Raw genomic sequence first — 21324 nt, forward strand, 5'->3', positions numbered from 1 at the left:
TGTGGTGAGACACAAGGATTCCTGTGGCTCATTTGTTTTTACAGCTAGTGTTTATCTAGTAGTTTTTTGTGCATTTGAGAAGACAGTGCTCTAAAAAGAGGAAAGGTGTCCCATACTTAGAGATGCAAATTTAATCCAAGCAATACATAGTCTATTTTCAAAACTACTGACCTTTGCTGTTTCATTGGTAATGGCCTTTGGGTTTCGATGATTGTCTTTCTAGGAGCCTACTAATGATGACAGCCAGAGAACAAATACTGTTGTGTCTCAAAATTTAGGTGATAGTTGCTGATTTTGCTTTATTTCTTCTTTAATTTTTTTGGTCTAAAATTTTTTTTTCCTGTTTTTGGTGCATGTGAAGTTGTGGCTTTTAATATTTTGGCTGTAATAGCAATGAAGTTTGAAGACGACATTGCATGAACTGTTTGGGAAATATCAGTGCAAGGTTTAGGTCAATATAGTTCTATTTGTAGCCATTCATCTACAAGAGGACCCACCATATCATTGTGATAGGAGCTAGCACATTACAGATAATGGCAATGTCAGCATAAATCGACAAGAAAACCTGACTATCTAAAAATTTTTTTGATATCCATTTTCTGGTGTTAAACCCAGATGTTTAAAATTAGATGGCAGTGTGAGTCACACTGTGACCCATGATAATTTAATTTTGGGTTATATTTTCAACCTGCAGTTATGTCAGAGGATGAATTTTTAGGCTCATCTGTTTTGTAAGTATTTCTTACATTCAGTCATCTCTTTAACTTAATTACTTAGGGTTAACCAGTAACCAGCATTGACTTTTCTACAGTTTAAACATCCGTGGTATAGAAATGGCTTCCTCTAAAGGGATTGTACATTTGATTTAGTTGTGAAGAATAACAGTGGCTACTTACAGTAACAGAAGAACTTCGGGTGTTTGTTCCAAAATGTGTTCTTTCTTTCACCTTCTTTTTCAGGATACTGTTGCTTGGTGTGTGGTTTTTCTATTTTTTTTTTTTTTAAAGAGTTGCATTTAGTTATAAGACGGCAGAGGAAATATATGTACATGGTTAAGCTTAATGCTGAATTTCTACATGTGTTTATATAACACAGTCATAAAGTTATCTGATGGTAATATATTAAACAGTGTGACTAATATGTGCTAAGTGCTGTTTGTTCTCCTACCTTTTCTCATGTTAGAGTTCTATGCAGTATTTTTCTGTTGCTGTTTTTGTTTTGTTCTGGTAGGTTTTATATACTTTGTTGTTTTTTCTGGTTTGGGTGATCTTTATTTGGTTTTTGTGTTGAAATTTTGCTCTGTGCTTTTGCTAGCTAGACTAAAGTCTAAGGACATTACTTATACATCAGGAATCATCAGGAATGATGTTATTATACACCTTAAAGCACAGTCTTGTGCTGTCAGTCTCAGCATGGGCTGGCTCCCAGGGCATGGAAAGCCAGGGATTGGGGATGACCTCATTGCAGGCTATGGCCTCTCTGAGGGGAGCAGCCCCAAAGGGGCTGGCTTGGGGTGGGCAGAGCTGGGTGCGGGTAACAGGATCATTAACAGCCCCAGGCATGGCAAAAGATGAGCCAGGGTCAGGGAATGCCAGGAGCAGCAGTGGGATGAGCGGGTTCATGGTGTGCTGGGAGAACTGGCTGAAGGTCAGGGCTCAAAGGGTTTTAGTGAATGGGGCTACACGTGGCTTGTGTCTGGTCATCACTGGTGTTCTGAGAGTTTAGTTTTAGAGCCAGCTCTGTTTAATACATTTATCAGTGCTCTGGGTGCACCATTAGTGCATGTTTGCTGATGATACTAAACTGGGAGGTGCTGGTGACTCTTTTGAGTGGTAAGAGACCTTGCACATGGATCTAGATAGGTTAGAGCATTGGGCAATGTTTAATGGGATGAAATTTAACAAGTAAAAAATGTTGGATTCTGCATAATGCTGTGCACGAGTATAAACTGACAGAGGAGCAGCGGGAGAGCAGTCCTGCAGAAAAGGATCTGGGGTGATGGTCAGCATCAGGCTGAATAGGAATCAGCAGGGTGCCAAAGCAGCTGAGAGGGCAAATCACATCCTGAAATGAGGAACTGCTCAAAATAGTGACTATTCTGCTGTATTCAGTGTTGGTGCAGCCTCACCTGGAGTGCTGCGTGGAGTTCTGGGCCCCACAGTTTAATAAGGATGTGAAAGTCCTTGGATGCATCCAGAGGAGGGCAACAAACTGGTTACAGGGACGGAAGGCATGTTCTGAGGGGGGCAGCTGAGGACTTTGGGCTTGTCTAGTTTGGCGAGAAGGAGGCTGAGGGGTGACTTCATTGCTCTCTACCTGAGAAGGAGATGTGGGGAGGAAGGTGCTGATCTCTTCTTCCTGAGATCTACTGACAGAACAGATGGGAATGGCTCAAAGCTACACAGTAACATTCAATTTATTATTTGTTGATGCTTACTTTTTTCAGTTTCATTCTTAGAACCATTATAAAGCAACAGAAATCCTTTACTAAGGAATTATTTCCGTAAAATATAATGTACAATGAAATCAGAACATATATATGTATATAAAGAACAAAATGTACTCATTTCAGTTGTTTGTATTTCCTTCCTTTCTTTCCTGAATGGAAGCCAAGGAACCAGAATATTACTGCTATTTTGTTGTATTTTATGCATGTTTTCATCTCATACTGTTCTTCTTCTAGCCATGGCTTCTCCAGTGGATGGTCGTCAGACTTGACATACATTGGACAAGCATGTAGTAGAAACAATGCTAAAAATATGCTTGCAGAAGTGGTCCTTGAAAAAGCCAGTCTTGTTTCTGAGGTGGACCTCACCGCTGAACTTTATAACCTTGCTCCTTCACCACCTCTAGCTCCATGTTTCTCCTGTTCATTTCTACAGAGTGGTTTGGTTTCACTGGCCAGGTTTTAGTCTTCGCTCTAGCCTGTTGCTAAGTTATCTCAAAGTGCATAAGGGCTTAAATTTGCTCTAACTTGGTGAAAGACTTCTGGGGCAGGTGTTCATGGTGTTGTACAACAGGGTACCCTCTTTTCATTTTCCTGCCTTATTTTCAAAGAAAAATGTGTTCCAGTTATTTATATGCAAAAGGATAACTAAATACCAGAGCCCAGAAGAGGTGGTACTGTGGTTCCCTGCCCATACATTTACTACAAGTTTGTGTTTAATCTTGACAGAAGGGCTTTGAGAAATAAATTTTTCTTTGGCACTTCCTATCTGTTGGGCTTGATATGTCTCCCCACTAAGTGTACAGACTTTTCTGAAGTTCATTCCTGAGTGGATGCTTTGTGTCTGGGAGCTGGGGAGCCTAGTTTGAATTTGTTGATTCCATTTTGCACCTTAGTTCTGCACTTCAGAGTTGGGCCTGGGGACACACAGCACTGCCATAGGTAAGTCCCTGTATTAATTTGTGTCACAGTGAACATGCAGTCAGGAAATGCATATCAAACACAAGTTATACTTTACTGTTACTTTTAATTTCATGCTGTTGAGAGTTTTGAAAGGTTAAGGAAAATGTATATTGGGAGCCTGTTCTTTTAAATTCATCATTGCAACAGTTATTGATTTGTCTGCTCAAATCTTCTGTTTTACTTCAGCGGGTACTGTTATTTGAAAAGTTTATTTCTATGCTTTTTTGTCATTTTTGAAGAATCAGGGAGGTTGTCAAGAGAGGCCACTTCTGAGAGACAGTGGTTTCACACAAATGTGGTTTGAAGATTGGGCAGGGGAGAAGAGACTTCCAAAACGGATAATAGGTATACAGCTACTGTCATCGGAGATTAAGTGGCTGGTTAATTTTCATAGCTCATCTCTGGCATTTCAAAAGAAGGGTTGTATCTCCTAACGTAATTAGGGACAGAGATGAAAATTAAGTAATTTTATACTGGTTTTTTTTTGCCATTGCTCCAATTAAAGACCAGTTTGTACTTGCTTGTGAATGTTGTTAGCTTTTCCCCCCCCATGGGGCCCACTGTAGATAGAAGAAGATTGATTTTTCTTGCTTCTCTCCATGTATTTTTTTCCTTACTAGATATGCTGCACAGATTTCCTTTTTTAAAGGCACAAAATATAGATGTTTGTCTTAACTGTTTAGAACCAAGGGCATTTGTGGTTTACCAGAGGAAAGCAAGTATGCACATGTATTTGCTGAAATCAGTCTTGTAATATGATCTTGTAATCATATAAGTCTTGTAATATTTATCTATTGTTTTGTTTTAGCTTTTTTGCCCCTCCTGTTTTTGCTTTTGTAAGCTCTTGTTCTTGTACATGTCAAACAACCCTTTGGTCTTTGAAGGTCTGATCCTCAAAGTTTGTCTACAGTTTCCTTCCGGGCAGGTTGAAAGTGTGTGGGGTTCAGGTGGTGACCTGAGTTCCTTTAATACATCTCCTACATGCTGTTGGAGACTGCTTTAGTCTCCTCCACCTGACATCTTTCATATGATGTGTCAGGCCCAGGAAGATGGGATACTGGGCGTTTGCCCTGTTGAGTGCAGTTTGCTCTCTTCAGTATGCAGGTTAAGATCCTTCAAGGTTGCCCTGGAGATACGCTGTGCAAGGCTTATAGATGGGTGGGAACAGTGGTATTTAACACTTCCTTGAGGATGTCAGATTAAAGCCACCACTAAAGACTAAGCAAAACTCTCACGGCATAGGTCAAGTCAGAATTGGGTTTGAAGAAAAACAGACATGGAGGGAACTGTGAATGGAATGTGGGAGCATGTAAAATGCTGCAGATAAAGCGCAAATTTCTGATTGATTGAAATTATGGTTTTAGCCAGGTACACTGGCATGAGCAATAATCACAGCTGAATGTTTGTGATTAACCATGTGTTAGGATGCAGAGTGGAGGAGAGGCTTCATTTAGCATTTGTGCTTGCTCTGATACCTTGCTGTTCCAAGGAAGCCTGTAGAATTTGCTTTTCCTTATACAATGAAAGATCATTCACATCATGTTAGTTTGTATGAAGTTGAAGTTGCTAAACAATATTTTTACATTTTGATAGACTTCACTTTTAACTCAAGTGCTAATAGTTTTCAGTAGAGAAATGAAAACAGTTGTAGATGTTGAAATTATCAAGTAGGGGAGCCACACATCTGGGCATTTATGGCTTTATTTTCTCAAGTAACAGATATAATTTAAAAGCAGAGGTGCTTTATCTAGTTCAGTGGAAAGTAGCAGTGTAACTGAAACAAAGTGGTGAGCTGCTACTAATCTGTTATTGCAATCAGCTGCTTCTGTCACATTTTATACGAAGACGAAAGGGAGATAAATTGAAAGTAGCACATAAAATATTGTTTTAACATTGCTGCTGGCTAGATTTGTAAATGTAAATAATAAATCCTCATACAGCAATGAGGGTAATACTAAAGAATTCCCACTAGCTTATGTTATTTACAGCAGTTCTAAAGTTTTATTTCTTTTATTTATGTCTCTTTTCAAAGGGATTGGACCTGACATGGTGCTCATAGTTCGCTAATCTTATGCTAGCAAATCTCAGTTTTAGCTAAATTTTACAGTGATGACAGATAAAAATGGTATTATAAAATCAAGTAGTGATAGCATTGTAATCTGCTGGAAGAGAAAATAAATTTTCATAAAATATTGAAATTAAATTGTATGAACTGATTGTTTTAAAATGCTCCTAAATAACTGCAAAAAAGTATAAAGGAGTCAAAAAGAGTGGATATGTCTTTATATTTATTATCCCCATAGCTTCTTCGGTAATACAGGAGTAGAAATTTTTAGCATTACAGCTTGTATGAAAAATAAGACGTATATAAATTTTCTGAAATTCAGATTAAGAGCTGTGGTGAAAGCCAAACCATTCTGTGATTCTGACTATGGAGATGGTTGAAGTCACATACTTAGAAAATGATTGAAGTTGGAAGGGATCTTTAAAGGTAATCTAGTCCACCCCTCCCTGCTCTGGGATCTTCCAAGAGATCATGTTGGTCATTGAACAATTCCAGCGATGGGGCATCCACCACTTCTCTGGGCAACCTGTTTCAGTATCTCACCACCTTTATCATAAAAACTTTCTTCCCTAGATCCAGTCTAAATCTACCCTCTCTCAGTTTTCATCTTCGCCCTTTGTTCTGTCACTACAGGCCTTGGTCTCTCTGTCTTTCTTGTAAGTCCCCTTTGTATAACGAGAAGCTGAAATAAGGTCTCTCTGGAAAATTCTCTTCACCCGGCTGAACAACCCCAAGTGTCTTGGCCTTTACTGAAAGGTGCTCTGGTCCTCAGATCATTTTCGTGGCCCTCCTCTAGACGCACTCCAACAGGTCCTTGACTTTCTTGTCCTGAGGATCCCAGAACTGCATGCAGTTCTCCATGTGTGGCTCCTGAGAGCAGATTAAAGGAGAATGATCCCTTCCCTTGACCTGCTGGACACATCTTGGAAGCTTTTGTGAACATGTGACTACACACTTGCATAAAGACATGCCACAAACATGATCTTTTTAAACATTCACAAAGAGAGATCAAAGCATGGGCTTCATAGTTGTGGTAGCAAATCACTGTATTCAAGTTTATAAACTTTGCTGAGATCAGAGTGCAGTGCTGCAGTTTTGAGAAACTATTGTGGTTGTCTCAATTACAATGATTCTAATGTATCTATTTCTCCTTCTGAACTGTACATTGACAGAAATATTTTTACCTTATCTGTGTGAGTTTCATACATAAAAAGTTATGTATTGTTGTGGTTAAGAGCCAGCTGGCAACTAAGCTTGACATGTGATCACTCAGTTGATCCGTGGGATTGGGGAGAGAATCAGAACAGTAAAGGTAGAAAAACCTCATGGGTTGAGATAAAGACAGTTTAATAGATAAAGCAAAAGCTATACACACAAGAAAAGCAAGGAATTATTTCACTGTTTCCCATGGGGAGGCAGATGTTCAGCCATCCCCTTCATCATGCATAGTGGTGACTTGGGAAGACAAATGCCGTCACTCCAAATGTCCATCCCTTCCTCCTCTGCCCCTTGGCATTATATGTTGAGTGTGACACCATATTGTATGGAATATCCCTTTGGTCAGTTGGGATCTTGTGATCATCTGTCACAGCTCTGTCCCCTCCCAACTCCTTGTGCACCCCTAGCTCTCACTGGTGGGATGGGGTGAGGAGCAGAAAAGGCCTTGATGCTGTATGTAAGCACTTGTAAGCACTGCTCATCAGTAACAAGAACATCCCTGTGTTACCAACACTGCTTCCAGGACAAATCCAAAGCATAGCCCATATTAACTACTGTGAAGAAAATTATCCCAGATGAAATCAACATATGTATATTATTCCATTATTTGCATCACTCTTTAATAAAAAAAGAAAAAAAATTAAAAAGGAGAGAGAGAAAAAAGGTATAGTGCTGCTTTATTAGTACTTTGCATTCTGGTCTATCTGAATTCCTCCTCCTTGGAAACTGATGTCCGGATCCATAGTCGGTGCCAACAGTGAGGGTATACTGCAGGCACATTCCCTGTGGGAATACCTTGCCTAATTCCTATGAAAGGATTTCCATTTACTCCCTCATAGACTCACAACTGAACTCCAGTTTTGAACAGTAAATTTACCAGAATCTTTGTCCAGTCTGTTTCCAGATTATGGACTTATAAAGTATGTCAGTTTAGGATGTGTTGCAGAGTTTGTACCCCATTTCTCATGTTCAGTCATTTAGGTTTTCCTGATGTTGTTTCAGTCTTCCACTATACAGAAAGTAAATCATTATTTTGTTTCATCTTTTAACACCACAAATATACACTTCTCTTTTCTGAGCTGTGGGTTTTTTTAATCAGGAAATAATGTTTCCAAAATTGACCCTTCAGAACTTCTCTAGAAGAACAGCAAGTTACCAATTGTCCCTGTGCCAGTTTCATACTTATCTTTCTCTTCTCATCATGTTTTCTTTTCCTTTAGCTTAAATTATTATTTTGCATGTTATACTATATTGGTTGTTCTACTGCAGTAAGGATAAAGGGGAGCTATAGTGTTTCCTTATCTGGGAAATGCACTTTATTATCAAAAATATAAAATAAAACTGGCACAGATGACTTCTGGGAAACTCATGTTGCATTTAATTGAATTTTCCATTTACTTGAATATTGTTCATTATCTTTGCTTGACAATTTATTTTAAGTATTGTGGAATATTGAAATGCAACTAATGGACTTTCTTTCCACGAATCACTACTAATCTATATAAATTGCTTAAATGCAAGTGTTAACTTTTGTCTACTACTTAGCAATTCTAGACAGCAATGTTTGCAAAGATCGACTAAAAGATGCCTTTGGTCAGTTTTCCTCCAGACTAGCCTGGTGAAATGCTTTCCTAACTTTTTTATGTTCACTTTACACTTGTGTGAGCCTTTAACTCCACACAAGGGACTAGGAGTCAGTGTTGGTACTTATGTTGCGGCAGAACATCATTCTCTAAGCAGAACTGGATGGTGTATTCCATTTAAATATGTTAGGGTGAGCATGTCTAGCCTGAAAGAAATATTAATATTCATGTACATTCCTTTGTCTTTCAGAACAATGGGTCACTTGCTTGGTGCCAGAATCATAAACAGTGTTCAAAGGTAAGTCCTGTCTTTCCCCCCTCATTTATGTTACCTAGCTGCTTTCAGTCTCTTGTCTGTAGATTAAGTGCTTTTCTTCTTAGCCTGCTTTCAGAAGCATCCGTTTATATTTTATTTGGAAACCTCAACCTGTAATAAAATATCAGAAACTGAAACCGGGTTATTTACTCTTTCAGGACAAAGGAACCATGCTTAAGGATACATATCAAGTGTAGTTAAACCAACATAATTCTGTTGTTATAACAAAGTTTACGCTGGCTAGAAACTGGTGTGTCATTTGTGGGTTTTTCAGTATTTTTGGTCAGAGGAGAGTAAAACTGTCAATAACTCTAGAATCTTCCTCCAACAGCACCAGGGTATTTCAGCATTCAACATTTCCTTCAGTTTGGGTATTTAATTTTTATGTTGAACCTGAATTACTTTGAAAATATTCTTGATACAAATCCCAGTGGCTCTACTGATGCCCCTTTCCCTTTCTAGCACTTTAACCCCGAAAACCTAAAGGGAAGGTGAGCTAATTGTCAGCTGATTCTCCTGTGCAAGAGTCTTTCTGTGGTGCCTGGATGGAAGCAGCAATGATTTGGGAGCTTTAGTGGGTCAAGTGGAATTGCACATTTTTTGCTGACTGTTCATAAACATCATGCATTCATTGGAAATTTTCCTGAAAATACTTAAGGTGGAATTTTTGTCTAAACATCCTAAAAACATATTTCTACAATAATTTAGGCCTTTTAACTTCAATAATTATTCTTTATTCATGAAGGTTGTACTGAAAATGGGATTAAATCTAAGTAGCATTGTTCTGTATTGTTTCAGTAATGCAATCTATGGTAAATGCTGATGCTAACCCTTGATTTTAACACATGTTAATTTCTTGGGTACATTTAAAGAATGAGATTACTGATTCACTGATCTAGCTTCTGTTGACGTAAATGGGATTGGAAATGGGCCAGTTTTGTACTGTTCCATTGCAGGTAAATAAAACAAAGTTGATTGCTTTTATCAGTATTAAAATCCAGGGTATAACAATGTCAATATAAGAAAAGAATGGAACATTTCCTATTAGCTGTGCCACGCTGCTAAGGATTTCACTTCTGCAATGAAATCTTATCATTCTTAAAATTCTTTTTGAAAACGCCAGGCAAATGTGCAAAGGATGTATTTCATGATAACTGAATTGCCTTTATAGGAAAGCATGAGGGCCTTGTTCCACAGTGATCCTGATACAATTTTTTAAAAATTTAATTATGAAGGCTACTGCGGTAAGTAATCTGAAAGGTTTTCCAATGGTTTGTGTCTGCCCAACAAAGAAGGAATCATAGGAAAAGTAGTCCAGGTTTTAAAGCAAGGCAGAGGTTCTAAGATTATCTTTTTGAGTCACTTCCAAGTTTATTGAATCCACATAAGATGTATATAAGCTGTTACGAATTTTATCTTAAAATTGTATCAGTATCTTGAAGCCAGTGTAAGAATGCTACAAATTAATATTATATTGTATTACAAAACTCAATGATAGTTTAAGTTTTAAATTATTTCACATGTGCTTTACAGTCATGTTACCCTATGTTTTTCATTCTTTCTTAGGAATTTGCCTTAAGAAAGCAGCTTTGCCATATTTAGAAAATAAATAAATATAAACTTGGTCAAATTGTTAGCAGAGCTGAACTTATGCAAAATGTTGTCTTTTCAGGATGGCTTTGATTTTCTGTGTTTTGCAATGCAAAGTTAAACAATTGCTTAAACTAACTGAAATTTTCAGAGTGATGCAGGGAATTCAGTTAACCTTTTAAAAATGCAAATTCCTTTCACTGCTTCTCAGCGCCTTGGTGGAGGAGGTTTATATGAGTGTGACAGGTAGTGGAGGATTCCACAAGGAATGGTGTGCTGCTCAACCTTACTACAACTAACATGGAAGGCCTTGTTGGAGATAGAAATGTTGGGGGCAGCCTTGGCTGCAGTGACCATGTGATTGTGGAATGCAGTATTGGGCAAGAAGGAAGCAGGGCGGCAAGTAAGATAGTAAGCATGGACTTCAGGAGAGCAAGCTTTAGCCTCTTTAGGGGGTCTTCTTGGAGGAATCCTATGGGAACAGATCCTGTGGGGAAGAGGGGTCCAGGAGAGCTGGTTGATCTTAAAGGATCTCTTCTGCAAGGCTCAAGAATGATATATCCTGGTGAGCAAGAACTTGGGCAAAGTGGGTGAGAGACCTGTGTGGATGAATAAAGAACTTGTGGCATTACTTGAGTGTAAGTAGGGAATACACAGGAGATGGAAGCAGGGTCAGGCCACTTGGAATGAATATAGAGAGATTGTCAGAGTGAGTAGAAATGAGGCAAGGAAGGCCAAGACACATCTGAAATTAATGGAATGGGGACTGTGGTAACAGAGGACATGGAGAAGGCAGAGTTACTGAATGCCTTCCTCGCATTGGTCTTCATTGACAAGACCAGCCTTCAGGAACCTCTGACACAGGAGATCCGGGTGAAGGAGTGTTGTAAGGAAGACTTTCCCTTGGTCAAGGAGGGTTGGGTTAGAGAACACCTTGACATCCATGAGTCCATGGGCTCTGATGGGATGCAGCCACAAGTGCTGAGAGACCATATATAGGCCAACCATGATCGTCTTTGAAAGATTGTGGCAATCAGGGGAGGTGCCTGAGGACTGGAAGAAAACAAATGTCACCCTCAGCCTTCAGAAAGGAGGACCTAGGGAACTTACCAACTAGTCAGCCTCACCTCAATCCCTGGAAAGGTGGTGGAGGCCATCTGGAGGCTATCTCAGTCCACATGGATGACAAGTAGATTATCAGGAATAGTCCTTGACCAACCTGATTGCCTTCTACAGGGAAACAACTTACCTGGAGGGATGGGAGAATTCAGTGGATATTGTCTACCTCAATTGCAGCAAGGCTTTTGACACTTTCTCACAATATCCTCATAAACAAACTCAGGAAGAGTGGACTGGATGGATTGAGAATTGGCTGACTGGCAGATCGCAGAGGGATGTAATCAGTGGCACAGGGGTCTGTCACTTGTGGTATCCCCCAGGGTTCAATACTGGGCCCAGTATTGTTTATCTTGTTCATCAGTGACTTGGATGAGAGGGCAAATACCTCCTCAGCAAGTTCAGTGACAACACAAAGCTGTGAGGAGTGGCCGATACCCCCAAGTGCTGTGCAGCCCTTCAAAAGGACCTTGACAGGCTGGAGAGATGGGCAGAGAAGAACTGCCTGAAATTCAGCAAAGGCAGGGTCCTACACCTGGGGAAGAACAACCCTCTGCACCAGTACAGGGTGGGGGCTGATCTGCTGGAAAGCAGCTCTGTGGAGAAGGACCTGGAGGTCCTGGTGGACAATAAGCTGTCCATGAGCCATCAGTGTGTCCCTGTGGCCAGGAAGGCCGATGGGATCCTGGGGGGCATTAGGAAGAGCGTTGCCAGCAGGTCAAGGGAGGTGACCCTGCCCCTCTGTTCAGCCCTGGTGAGGCCACATCAGGAGTGCAGTGTCCAGTTCTGGGCTCCTCAGGACAAGAGAGACATGGAGCTCCTGGAATGGGTCCAGTGGAGGGCAACAAAGATGATTAAGGAACAGGAGCATTTCTCCTATGGGGAAAGGCTGAGGAAGCTGGGATTGTTCAGCCTTGAGAAGCAGATGAGGTTCCCTATCAGTTGTCTTTCTGAAGGAAGGGTGTCAAGAGGGTGGACCTCAGTGGTGCCAAGGACAAGAGGCAATGGGTAGAAACTGATGCACAGGAAGTTCCCCATGGACATGAGGAAGAACTACTTTCCTGTGCGGATGACTGAGCACTGGAACAGGTTGCCCAGAGAGGTGGTGGTGTCTCCCTCACTGAAGATATTTAATAACCATCTGGACTCAATCCTGTGCAGTGTGCTCTAGGATGACCCTGCTGGAGCAGGGAGGTTGGATCAGGCGACCCACTGTGGTCCTGGCCTTACCCATTCTGTGATTCTCAGATGGCTGTGAGCAGCAAAATAGGCACCGATGATTTTACTTTAAATTTAATTTAGTAAGATCTCTGCAGAAGTCTGTTTTTCAAGATGAAGCACAAGAGTGCTCTTGAATGCTTGTCCTGTTTTGACGTGTAATTTCAATATGTTTAAATACTTTACAATTAGGACAACTATAGGATTATTACATAAATTGTCATTTTTGGTTGCAATAATTTCTAATTTGCTGCCATCATGAACTCTTCCTTGTCTACTGACACAACATTGAAGCAGACTGAAGGCTTTCTTTTTTGATCCTTGTCAATTGCCTGGTTGGCTTCCACTGTTGAGATAAAATTGGCATTGTGGTCGATGAAGTTTGTGAACTTTTTTGGAAAAAGATTTGAAATCAAAATTTCTTTGTCTAACTTCATCCTTTGATCCATTGTTTTGTTTGAACTTATGCTTATCAAGTTGCAGATGATTCCTTTCTAAGGGGACAGAGGGCCCAATATGCCAGTTGGGCCCAACCCATAGGAGGGTTTGCCACCTTCCTGGGGCCTGGGTAGGAATGTCATACAGAAACTTCCTAATCTAGAGCGGTCTTGAGACTATTACTCATTACTGATCTTCCACCTAGGCAATGATGAAGTGGCAACACATTGTCTGAGGATGATCAAAAAGGACTTCAGGGCCTTGGGATGTTTGGTAAGGGAATCTGAGGCACAAGTTATGATTTCCTCTATACTTCCAGTTGAAGGCAGCAACACTGGAAGAAACTGATGGGCTCAGTCTACTAATACATGGCTCTGGGGCTGGTATCACCAGCAAAATTATGGTTTTTTGTCAATGGAATGGTCTATGCAGCACCAGGCATGCTTGTACCAGTAAGGACTTGCCTTTCTCAGGGAGGAGAGTCGCTGCTTGGGAGTCAGAGGAGCCCACTGACAGGGCTTTATGCTAGTTGTGATAGGGGAGGGGGACAATATAAGGTTTGTGCCTGGCAAGCTGTGGGATGAGAAGCAAAGGTTAGAGGGACAGTGTGCCAGCGAGGAGCCTCTGCCAGTGACTCTGAAATGTGCTGGCCACATTGGAGAACACTTGCAGTCTTATGGAGACAAGCCAGGGACTTCTGATATAACAGAAACCAACAGGGAAACACCAGAGAATTATCTCAAAGGGACTAAGGGCTGTTCCTTTAGGAAGGCAACATGGCTGACAGGCCAGCTCTGAGGTGCCTTTACACCAGTGCATGCAGTGTGGGCAGCAAACAGGAGGAGTTGGAAGCCACTACGCTGCTAGGAAGCGATGACCCTATTGCCATTTCAGGACAAGGGGAATGGATTCAAACTGTGTTTGTGTAGAAGCATTTCACATATACTCTTCAGCCCTCCATGTTCCCAGGAGCCACGCATTAACACCCTCATAAGGATTGATACTACATGGGGTAGAATTGTTTGTGTACTGAAGTTCCATTCAGATTTCGTCTAGATAATGAAAGTTAAAATATACCATTTATTTTTTTTTACTTCACTAGATTTCTGGCAGCCTGTCAGACTTGCTGAGTAATGCAAAGGTGGACTCATAAACAACAGCATGAGGAAGTAGAACTGCAACATGGAGAGACTGTGAAAAAGAAATTGAGCTGGATTGGGCTGGGCTCAGTATTTCTTAGCACAGTTGTTGGACCAGCACCTGCCTCTCAGTCAGCTCTACTCATTCCTAGACACCACATGGGTCAAAAGCTTGTTTGGGGCGAGAACCAGACAAACAGAAACTCCCTTCTTTTTTTCCACATACATGGCTGCATAAAACCCCAGTTCCTGTTGCCAACAGCTGGTTCAGCAGAGGAATTGAAAATAGAACCTCTGGAGAGTGTTTTATTTGGTTGGGGAAAGACAGTTAAAGCTGGAAACTGATGGATCGAGTTTTCTTATGCAAGCTGGCCTGAAGTCTTCCATCGCAGCAAAGTGTTTGGCAAAATATTGCAAAAAAATATATTCATGCCTGTCATCTTCAGACTGTCTTTAAATAATATTTTGGCATGGGTTATGCCTGTAGGTAGGCAAATAAAACCTTCTTCGGGCTTATTTCTCCTTTTCCCCTCAAACTAATCACATTTGTTATGACATATCAAACTCTGAGTTACTGAAGTGATTATTTTAAAGCATTATGAGGTACAGGTTATATACAGGATGAAGTATTGTCTGTTATGTATAGATTTCATCTAAAACATAATTCAGCTTGTTTCCAACACAGGTAGTCAGTCAGCTTTGCTACATGATTACATGTACATAACTTATTAATGATGGATCAGTTCTCTCTAAATGGAAACATATAGAAAAAAATAAATCTTTTTTATTTTTAGATGAAATGGCAGCTGCTAGGGAGTGAAGAGTAGAATAGGTCAGTTTTTAAAATAGTCTTGGCTGAACATGTGGTATCTAAACCAGAATGTCTAGTGCTGCTAGACATATTGAAAAATACTCATTCACACTTTTTGATAGAGATTTGTTTATAATTTGTTAAAATGATAGATCTCAGAACATTTTTTCTTTTTTTAAAGAGATTTTGTAATTAAATGTCACATAATAAAATCTATATGGATTCTAGCTCTTTCTGCAAGCATAATTCTCAGTGACATTACTGAGCAATTCTGAGAGTTATGTGTTCAGTGTTGAGAAAGAAGAATTTTGCCCAGATGTGGTTGTTATTAAGTTTGTGTTTTCCGAAGCTAAGCTTATACATTTTTACTTGCAATTCCCAATGTTCATGAGGGTAGAAAATGCTATTATAGTTTTTATTCTATGTATAGATGTTGTTATCTGGCAGTTTCATTATGTTGCTTCTTAAAATGAAATGTGATTTACTTTGTGGATTCAGGAGAAAAACAGAAGACATTCACACTTTTTCATGACTGTATTTTTTTTCTTATGTATCTCTGACTGCAGACAGGTGAAGAGTTGGTTTCGTGTGTCATGTTTACTTTGACTGGTAACTTTCCCTTTATGTAATCCACTTAGAGTCACAGAATAGTTTGGGTTGGAAGGGACCTTTAAAGGTCATCTAGTCTAATCCCCCTGCCGTGACCCAATGAAGGGTCATCTTCAACTGGATCAGGTTTCTTGGAGTCCCATCCAACCTGGCCTTGAATGTTTCCAGGGATGGGGCATCTCCCAATGCCCTGGGCAACCTGTTCCAGTGTTTCACTACCTTCATTGTAAAAGATATCTTCCTTATATCTAGTCTAAATTTACCCTCTTTTGATTTAAAACTGTTACTCCTTGTCCTATTGCAACAGGCACTGCTAAAAATTCAGTTCCCATCTTTCTCATAAGCCCTTCTTAAGTACTGGAGGGTTGCAATAAGGTCTTCCTAGAGCCCTCTCTTCTCTTGAAGGCTGAACAACTTCAACTCTCAGAGCTCTTCCTTATGGAAGACGTGCTTCTCCTATTTGATCATTTTTGTGGCCCACCTCTGGAGCAGCTCTAACATATGTTTCCTGTGCTGAGTACTCCAGAGCTGGATGCAGCACTCCAGGTGGGGTCTCACTGGAGCAGAGTAGAGGGACAGAATCATCTCCCTCAATCTGTTGATCACGCTGCATTTGATGCAGCCCAGGATGCAGTTAGTGCGAGCACACACTGTGGGCTCATGCAGCTTTTCATCCACCAGTACCGTTAAGTCCTTCTCCACAGGGAAGCTCTCAATCCCTTCATCCTCCAGCCTGTATTGGTACAGAGGATTGTCTCACCTAGGTGGAGCACTTTGCACTGGATCTTGTTGACCCTCATAAAATTCCCATGGCCCCACTTTTTGAGTTTGTCCAATTCCCTTTGGATAGCATGCTGTCCTTCAAGCACGTCAGTCACGCCACACAGCTTGGTGTTATCTGCAGAGGGTCTTCCTTAGGGCCCCCTCAGTCCTGCTATGCCACTGATGACAATAATAAGCAGTACCGATGCCCAGAGGTCTGGTGGCCTCTAGGAAGCACCGCCTTCTAGATGAGACCAGCCAACCAGTTTCTTGTCCACGAGAGTCTACCTATCAAATCAATCTCTCCAATTTAGAGAGAGGGATGTTGTGAGAGACCCTGTTAAAGGCCTGGTTAAGCCAAGCCATGCTATGTGTCTCAAATCACCTCCTTGTCCTCCATGTACCTTACCATAGCTTCTAGAAGGATCTGTTCCATGATTTCCCAGGCACAGAGATGAGGCTGACAGGTTAGTAGTTCCCAGAGTCCTTCTTTCTACCCTTTTCAAAAATGGATGCAATGTTTCCCTTTTTCCAGTCACCTGGGTCTTCACCTGTATGCTATGACTTTTCGAATATTATGGCAGCTACATCAGCCAACTCCCTCTGGTCTCTGGGATACATGTCATCAGGTCCCATAGACTGTGCATGTTCAGGTTCCTCAGGTGGTCATGAGCCTGATCTTTAGTTACAGTTGGAGCAACTTTGCTCCTCCAGCCCCTGTCTTGCAGCCCATCCAGTCAGGAAGTGTGGGGAAAAAAGGTTGCTTTTGGAATCTTAGAGGAAAAAAGTTGAATGCCTCAGCCTTCTCCCTAACCCTGTTTGGCCAAATCGTTATACTCTTGCCAGGATAGGTGTCCATACTTCCCCTGCCTGTGTATTTCCTTCCTGCCCTTTAGCTTGACCACGTCTCCACTCATCTCTGCAGGTCTCTTGCCTTCCTTTCTTGATTTCTTACACTTGGGGTTGAGAGTTCTTGTGCTTTAAGGAACATGTCCTTAAAGACCTGCTAGCTCTTTTCTGGTCCCTTGTCCTTTAAAGCAGTTTCCCAGGGGGTCCTGTTGACTAAATTCTTGAAGAGCTGGAAGTTCACTTTCCTAATATTTAGGGTCCTGACTTTATCCTTTACCTGATGCATATCCCTTAGGACTACAAACTTCACTCGTGCATGAACATTGCATCCGAGGCTGCCTCCAACCTTGATATCACTGATTAACTCACTTGGATTAAAGCATTACAATAACCATTAAATTTGCTGGTCAGTCTTTCCCTAATGCTATATGTGGGTTTAAGAACTACTTGGTATGTGAAATACTATCAAAACCTGGCCTAAGAAAATAGTCTACAAGGCTGACTCAAATACTTCAAGGGTAACAACTTTGCACTGGAGGTTTGCGCTTTTTGTAAATGGCAATAAACTGTTCTATGTTGTGGTTTGAATTCCTTCACTGACTTAACCTTTGCTGTTGGATTTAACTTTCACATCTTTACATAATTCCTGGCTTGGGGTTTTTTGCCTCTCCTTAGCTTACCCTCTGAAAATTTTTATATGGTATTTTGTCTCTTTCTCTCCACTAGTGTCACTATTCTGTATGCCCATCTATCTGTTTCTTAAAAATCTATCAAAAATCAGTGAATTGTTGAGGTTGGAAGGAAAACCCTCTTAGATCTTCTAATGCAGGGTCGGCTAGAGCAGGTTGTCCAGGACCACGTCCAGTTGGAGTTTGAGTATCTCCACATGTAAAGACCACAACCTCTCTCAGCAGCCTGTTTCAGTGTTTGACTACCTGCACAGTAAAAGAGTTTCTGTATTTCTTGTTTTTTGATTTGTACCCATGGCCTCTTGTTTAGTCCATAGGTATGACTGAGAAGAGCCTGCCTGCCTCTTCTTCATTGCATCCCAAAGGATATTTAGAAACATAAGTAAGATCCCTCAGAACCTTTTCTGCAGGCTGGTCCGTCCCAGATATCTGAACTTCTCTGTAAATGACAGATGCTCCAGCTCCTTAATGGAATTCTTGGCCCAGTGTCTTCTTGTTTTCTACTTATGCTTTCTAAGCCCCAAATGACTCCTGCCTACTGCCATTTGCAAAGCTCCTGTCCTTAAAATCCCACTGCTGCCTTCTGTCTTACTAGCAGCCGTTCTTGCTAAACTGTATGTAAATGCACAGCTTTTGCTGTTGCTGCTCCATTTTTCTGGTTTGTTTGCACAGTGTGAGCTCCACAGTTCCAAGACTGTTCTTCTCAAGTACTTGGAAGTGCTGAGCATATAACAGGTGCTTCCCTATAAAAACAACAGTAAGAGTTGATTGCTGCTGAGAGTAACATGAAAGGGCAAAGAGTCCTGTGTTGATGCTGGCTTAGTGAAAAAATGTATTTTAGCCCTAAGGTGGGGGGCAAGGGGGATGAAATGACTGGGAAAGGCATTTCAAGAGAGTTTGTAAAGTAGACATAATTTATTTTTTTTTTACAGCCCCTTACACAAGGTTTTTTTTTCGTAGGCAGCTGGAAGTCAAGAGACCAGCAGGCATAATTTAGAGCTGCATGTGCTGTGGCATTTACAAGGACTGGAGATAAATGGGGATCATCATAATGCACTGTGAATTGCAATACAACTTTCTTGTTCCCAGTAGCCAAGGCAGTGGTCCCTGATTAATTGATTCTGTGGGAAGGCTCAAAGGTGCTTTTTTGAATTTTCAGAACTGAGAGGAAAATGTGAAAATAAAGATAAACAATTTACAAATTCTTCAGCCAAATAAACAGACTGACTGTCTCAAAAAACCAGTTTACTTTCTTTTTAGAATAATATACACTCCTGAATTCCGTATGCGAGCAATTGTTTCAGACTTCCAGCTGAGCTCTTTCCAAAGATAATGCAGGTGGAAAGATGAGTTAATGGTTTAAACAATTAGAGATTTGATGCAGTCTTCCATCTGTCAAAGCCCACTGAAATGAAAGCTCACAGTTTTAATTTGTGCCTCCAGCATCTAACTCAGTCTGAAATGGTGTCAGCGATTTGCCCTGCCCACAGTAGTGTTATTCTTATGTTAAGCATTCTGTGCACACATGCTGAGAGACTTCTATCAAACATATTAGTGTGCATTTGAGAGATCATTAGCCTGAAGTAGCTGGAACATTCCAGGTTTCTTAGCCAGGAAACTCACATCTCTGCTGGAAAGTGTGTTGAGCCACTGTTATTTACACAATAAAGCTAGAGCAGGATAGGCATAGCTTTGTAAGCTTTAGCAGGAATAGTGATACTGTGATTTAAGTGGCACCCATAAAAGGGTGAGATAATGAATGTTTTGTTTTTTTTATCTAAAAAGATGGAATGAATAAAAATTTCTTGATCTACTAGACAGATCGTTTTTCTTTCATCTAGTAAAAGCTAAGGTAAAACCATTTAGTGGAATCAGAGTTCATAAGACTTGATCAGATTATTCTTCTAAATAGATAAAAAAGTCATGAGCATATAAGAAATAAGACATATGTGATACTTATTGTTTGCATTCTTATGGATTATTTGATTTTTTTTTTATTATATTAATCTATAAAAAGGTAGAGGGAACTGAGAGAACCATAGTGGTTAGATGATTAAAGCTGTACTAGCTAATAAATAGAGTGACTGAAGTTTCTGGATATTTGTGTTTGGGGAAATAGAAGAAAGAGCTTTGTGATTCAGTGTTTATGTTTATACAAAAGCATTAGTGTATAAGTGTGTTGTGATTACAGGAATCCCTTTGTTCTTAAGGGCCTTGAGAACTGACAAACAATTAAAATCCAAACAATATTTGAAGTACTCTGTAATACTCTGATGTATTGCTCTATATTTGTAAATATCAAGTTTTATTTTTTTGGATATTGAAAAAACAGTTGTGTTAGAACATGAAAGAAGGGAACATGAAGTAAGTTCATATTCCTTACAGTTGCTATATCATGTCAGTCATCCTTCCAGTCTAACACTTGTGTTACCAGCTAGATTCTCCATAGATAAGTAAACCTGTCGGTCTGGAATAACCTACTGCTAGAAAAAAACTTACTTAAGCCCTGTTACTTATTTCTGTGTGATGCTGTGCAACCTAAAGGATATCTCCTTTTCAGAACATAAAGGATATGTCCTTTTCAGAACACTAGTTTTGGCTTCTCAGCTCTTGCTGCTTACTGTTTTGTTCACCTTAAATATTTTTGCCTTGGAAGAACAGACCTCAGGACTTTACGGAAGGTCTTTTGCTTGCCCTTCTCTCTGAATGATGCTGCTGATACTTTCTGTCTCTGGGACAAATGGTTAGAATCATGTTTTCCCTTGTTAAAAGGTTATCATGACTGCCAGAGCCCTTATGAGGGATAGGGAGGGAAGGATCACATTGTTGGTATGTCACTGTAGCTCAGGTTTTTTTTAATGCGGAATTCTGCTGAGGTTCTCACTGATCTTCAGCATAGGTTTACAGAAAAGTTTGGTTCTTTTGGAGCTTGCTCTTTTGGCCAGTTGTATCTGTTTTAAGGAGATAATCAAGTCTGATCACTGTGCTGTTTGAAATTTGAGCTCCTGAATACTGAGCAAACTGAGCCAATGCTGAGCATAACCAGCTGAAGATTAAGTAACCCTCTTTCACAGGGAAAGGACACAAAACTGTCATTAATGACTGAATTGTGCCAACACTGGCTTTGAGGGTAATAGCATAGAAGTCTCAACTCTGTTCTCAGAAGAGCAAGTGCTGGCTTTAGGCTTTAAATCTGCATACACTGTGGTATATAGAGACATACACTACAGCTAAAGGGAGAAATGTGTGCATGGGGGTGCTCACTTATAAACAGAACAGATATTTATTGAAGCTGGCATGCTGAAGCACTAAATGCTTCTTTAACTTAGCTTTATCTGCTTCAGTGAACACTCTTCAGAATCCAAGGATATTCAGACTGCAGAACCCTTTATTTAGAGTTATTTGAGCACAAAAATAATCCCTTCATAGAAACTTTTGAAATACCAATGCAGCTATGCAGTCTAATCAACTGTAAATTTTTGTCATCTAAAAAGCAGTTGATTAAGTAACAT

The 21324-nt window shown here is 40.4% G+C and overlaps 1 protein-coding gene across 1 annotated transcript in view; it reads left to right on the top strand.

Annotated features, from left to right (window-relative positions):
- ANOS1 (anosmin 1) overlaps positions 1–21324 on the top strand; it is a 134581-nt gene that overhangs the window by 15433 nt on the left and 97824 nt on the right. Inside the window, exon 2 of the mRNA XM_042038100.1 lies at positions 8526–8573. Within this exon, the coding sequence (XP_041894034.1) occupies positions 8526–8573 (48 nt within the window). The remainder of the gene's footprint in view (positions 1–8525; positions 8574–21324) is intronic.

Source organism: Corvus kubaryi, unplaced genomic scaffold (genome assembly GCF_017639235.1).
Source record: "Corvus kubaryi isolate FWS band 111438036 unplaced genomic scaffold, C.kubaryi_AGA036_p1.0 133, whole genome shotgun sequence".
In the NCBI taxonomy this organism is placed as follows: Eukaryota; Metazoa; Chordata; class Aves; order Passeriformes; family Corvidae; genus Corvus; species Corvus kubaryi.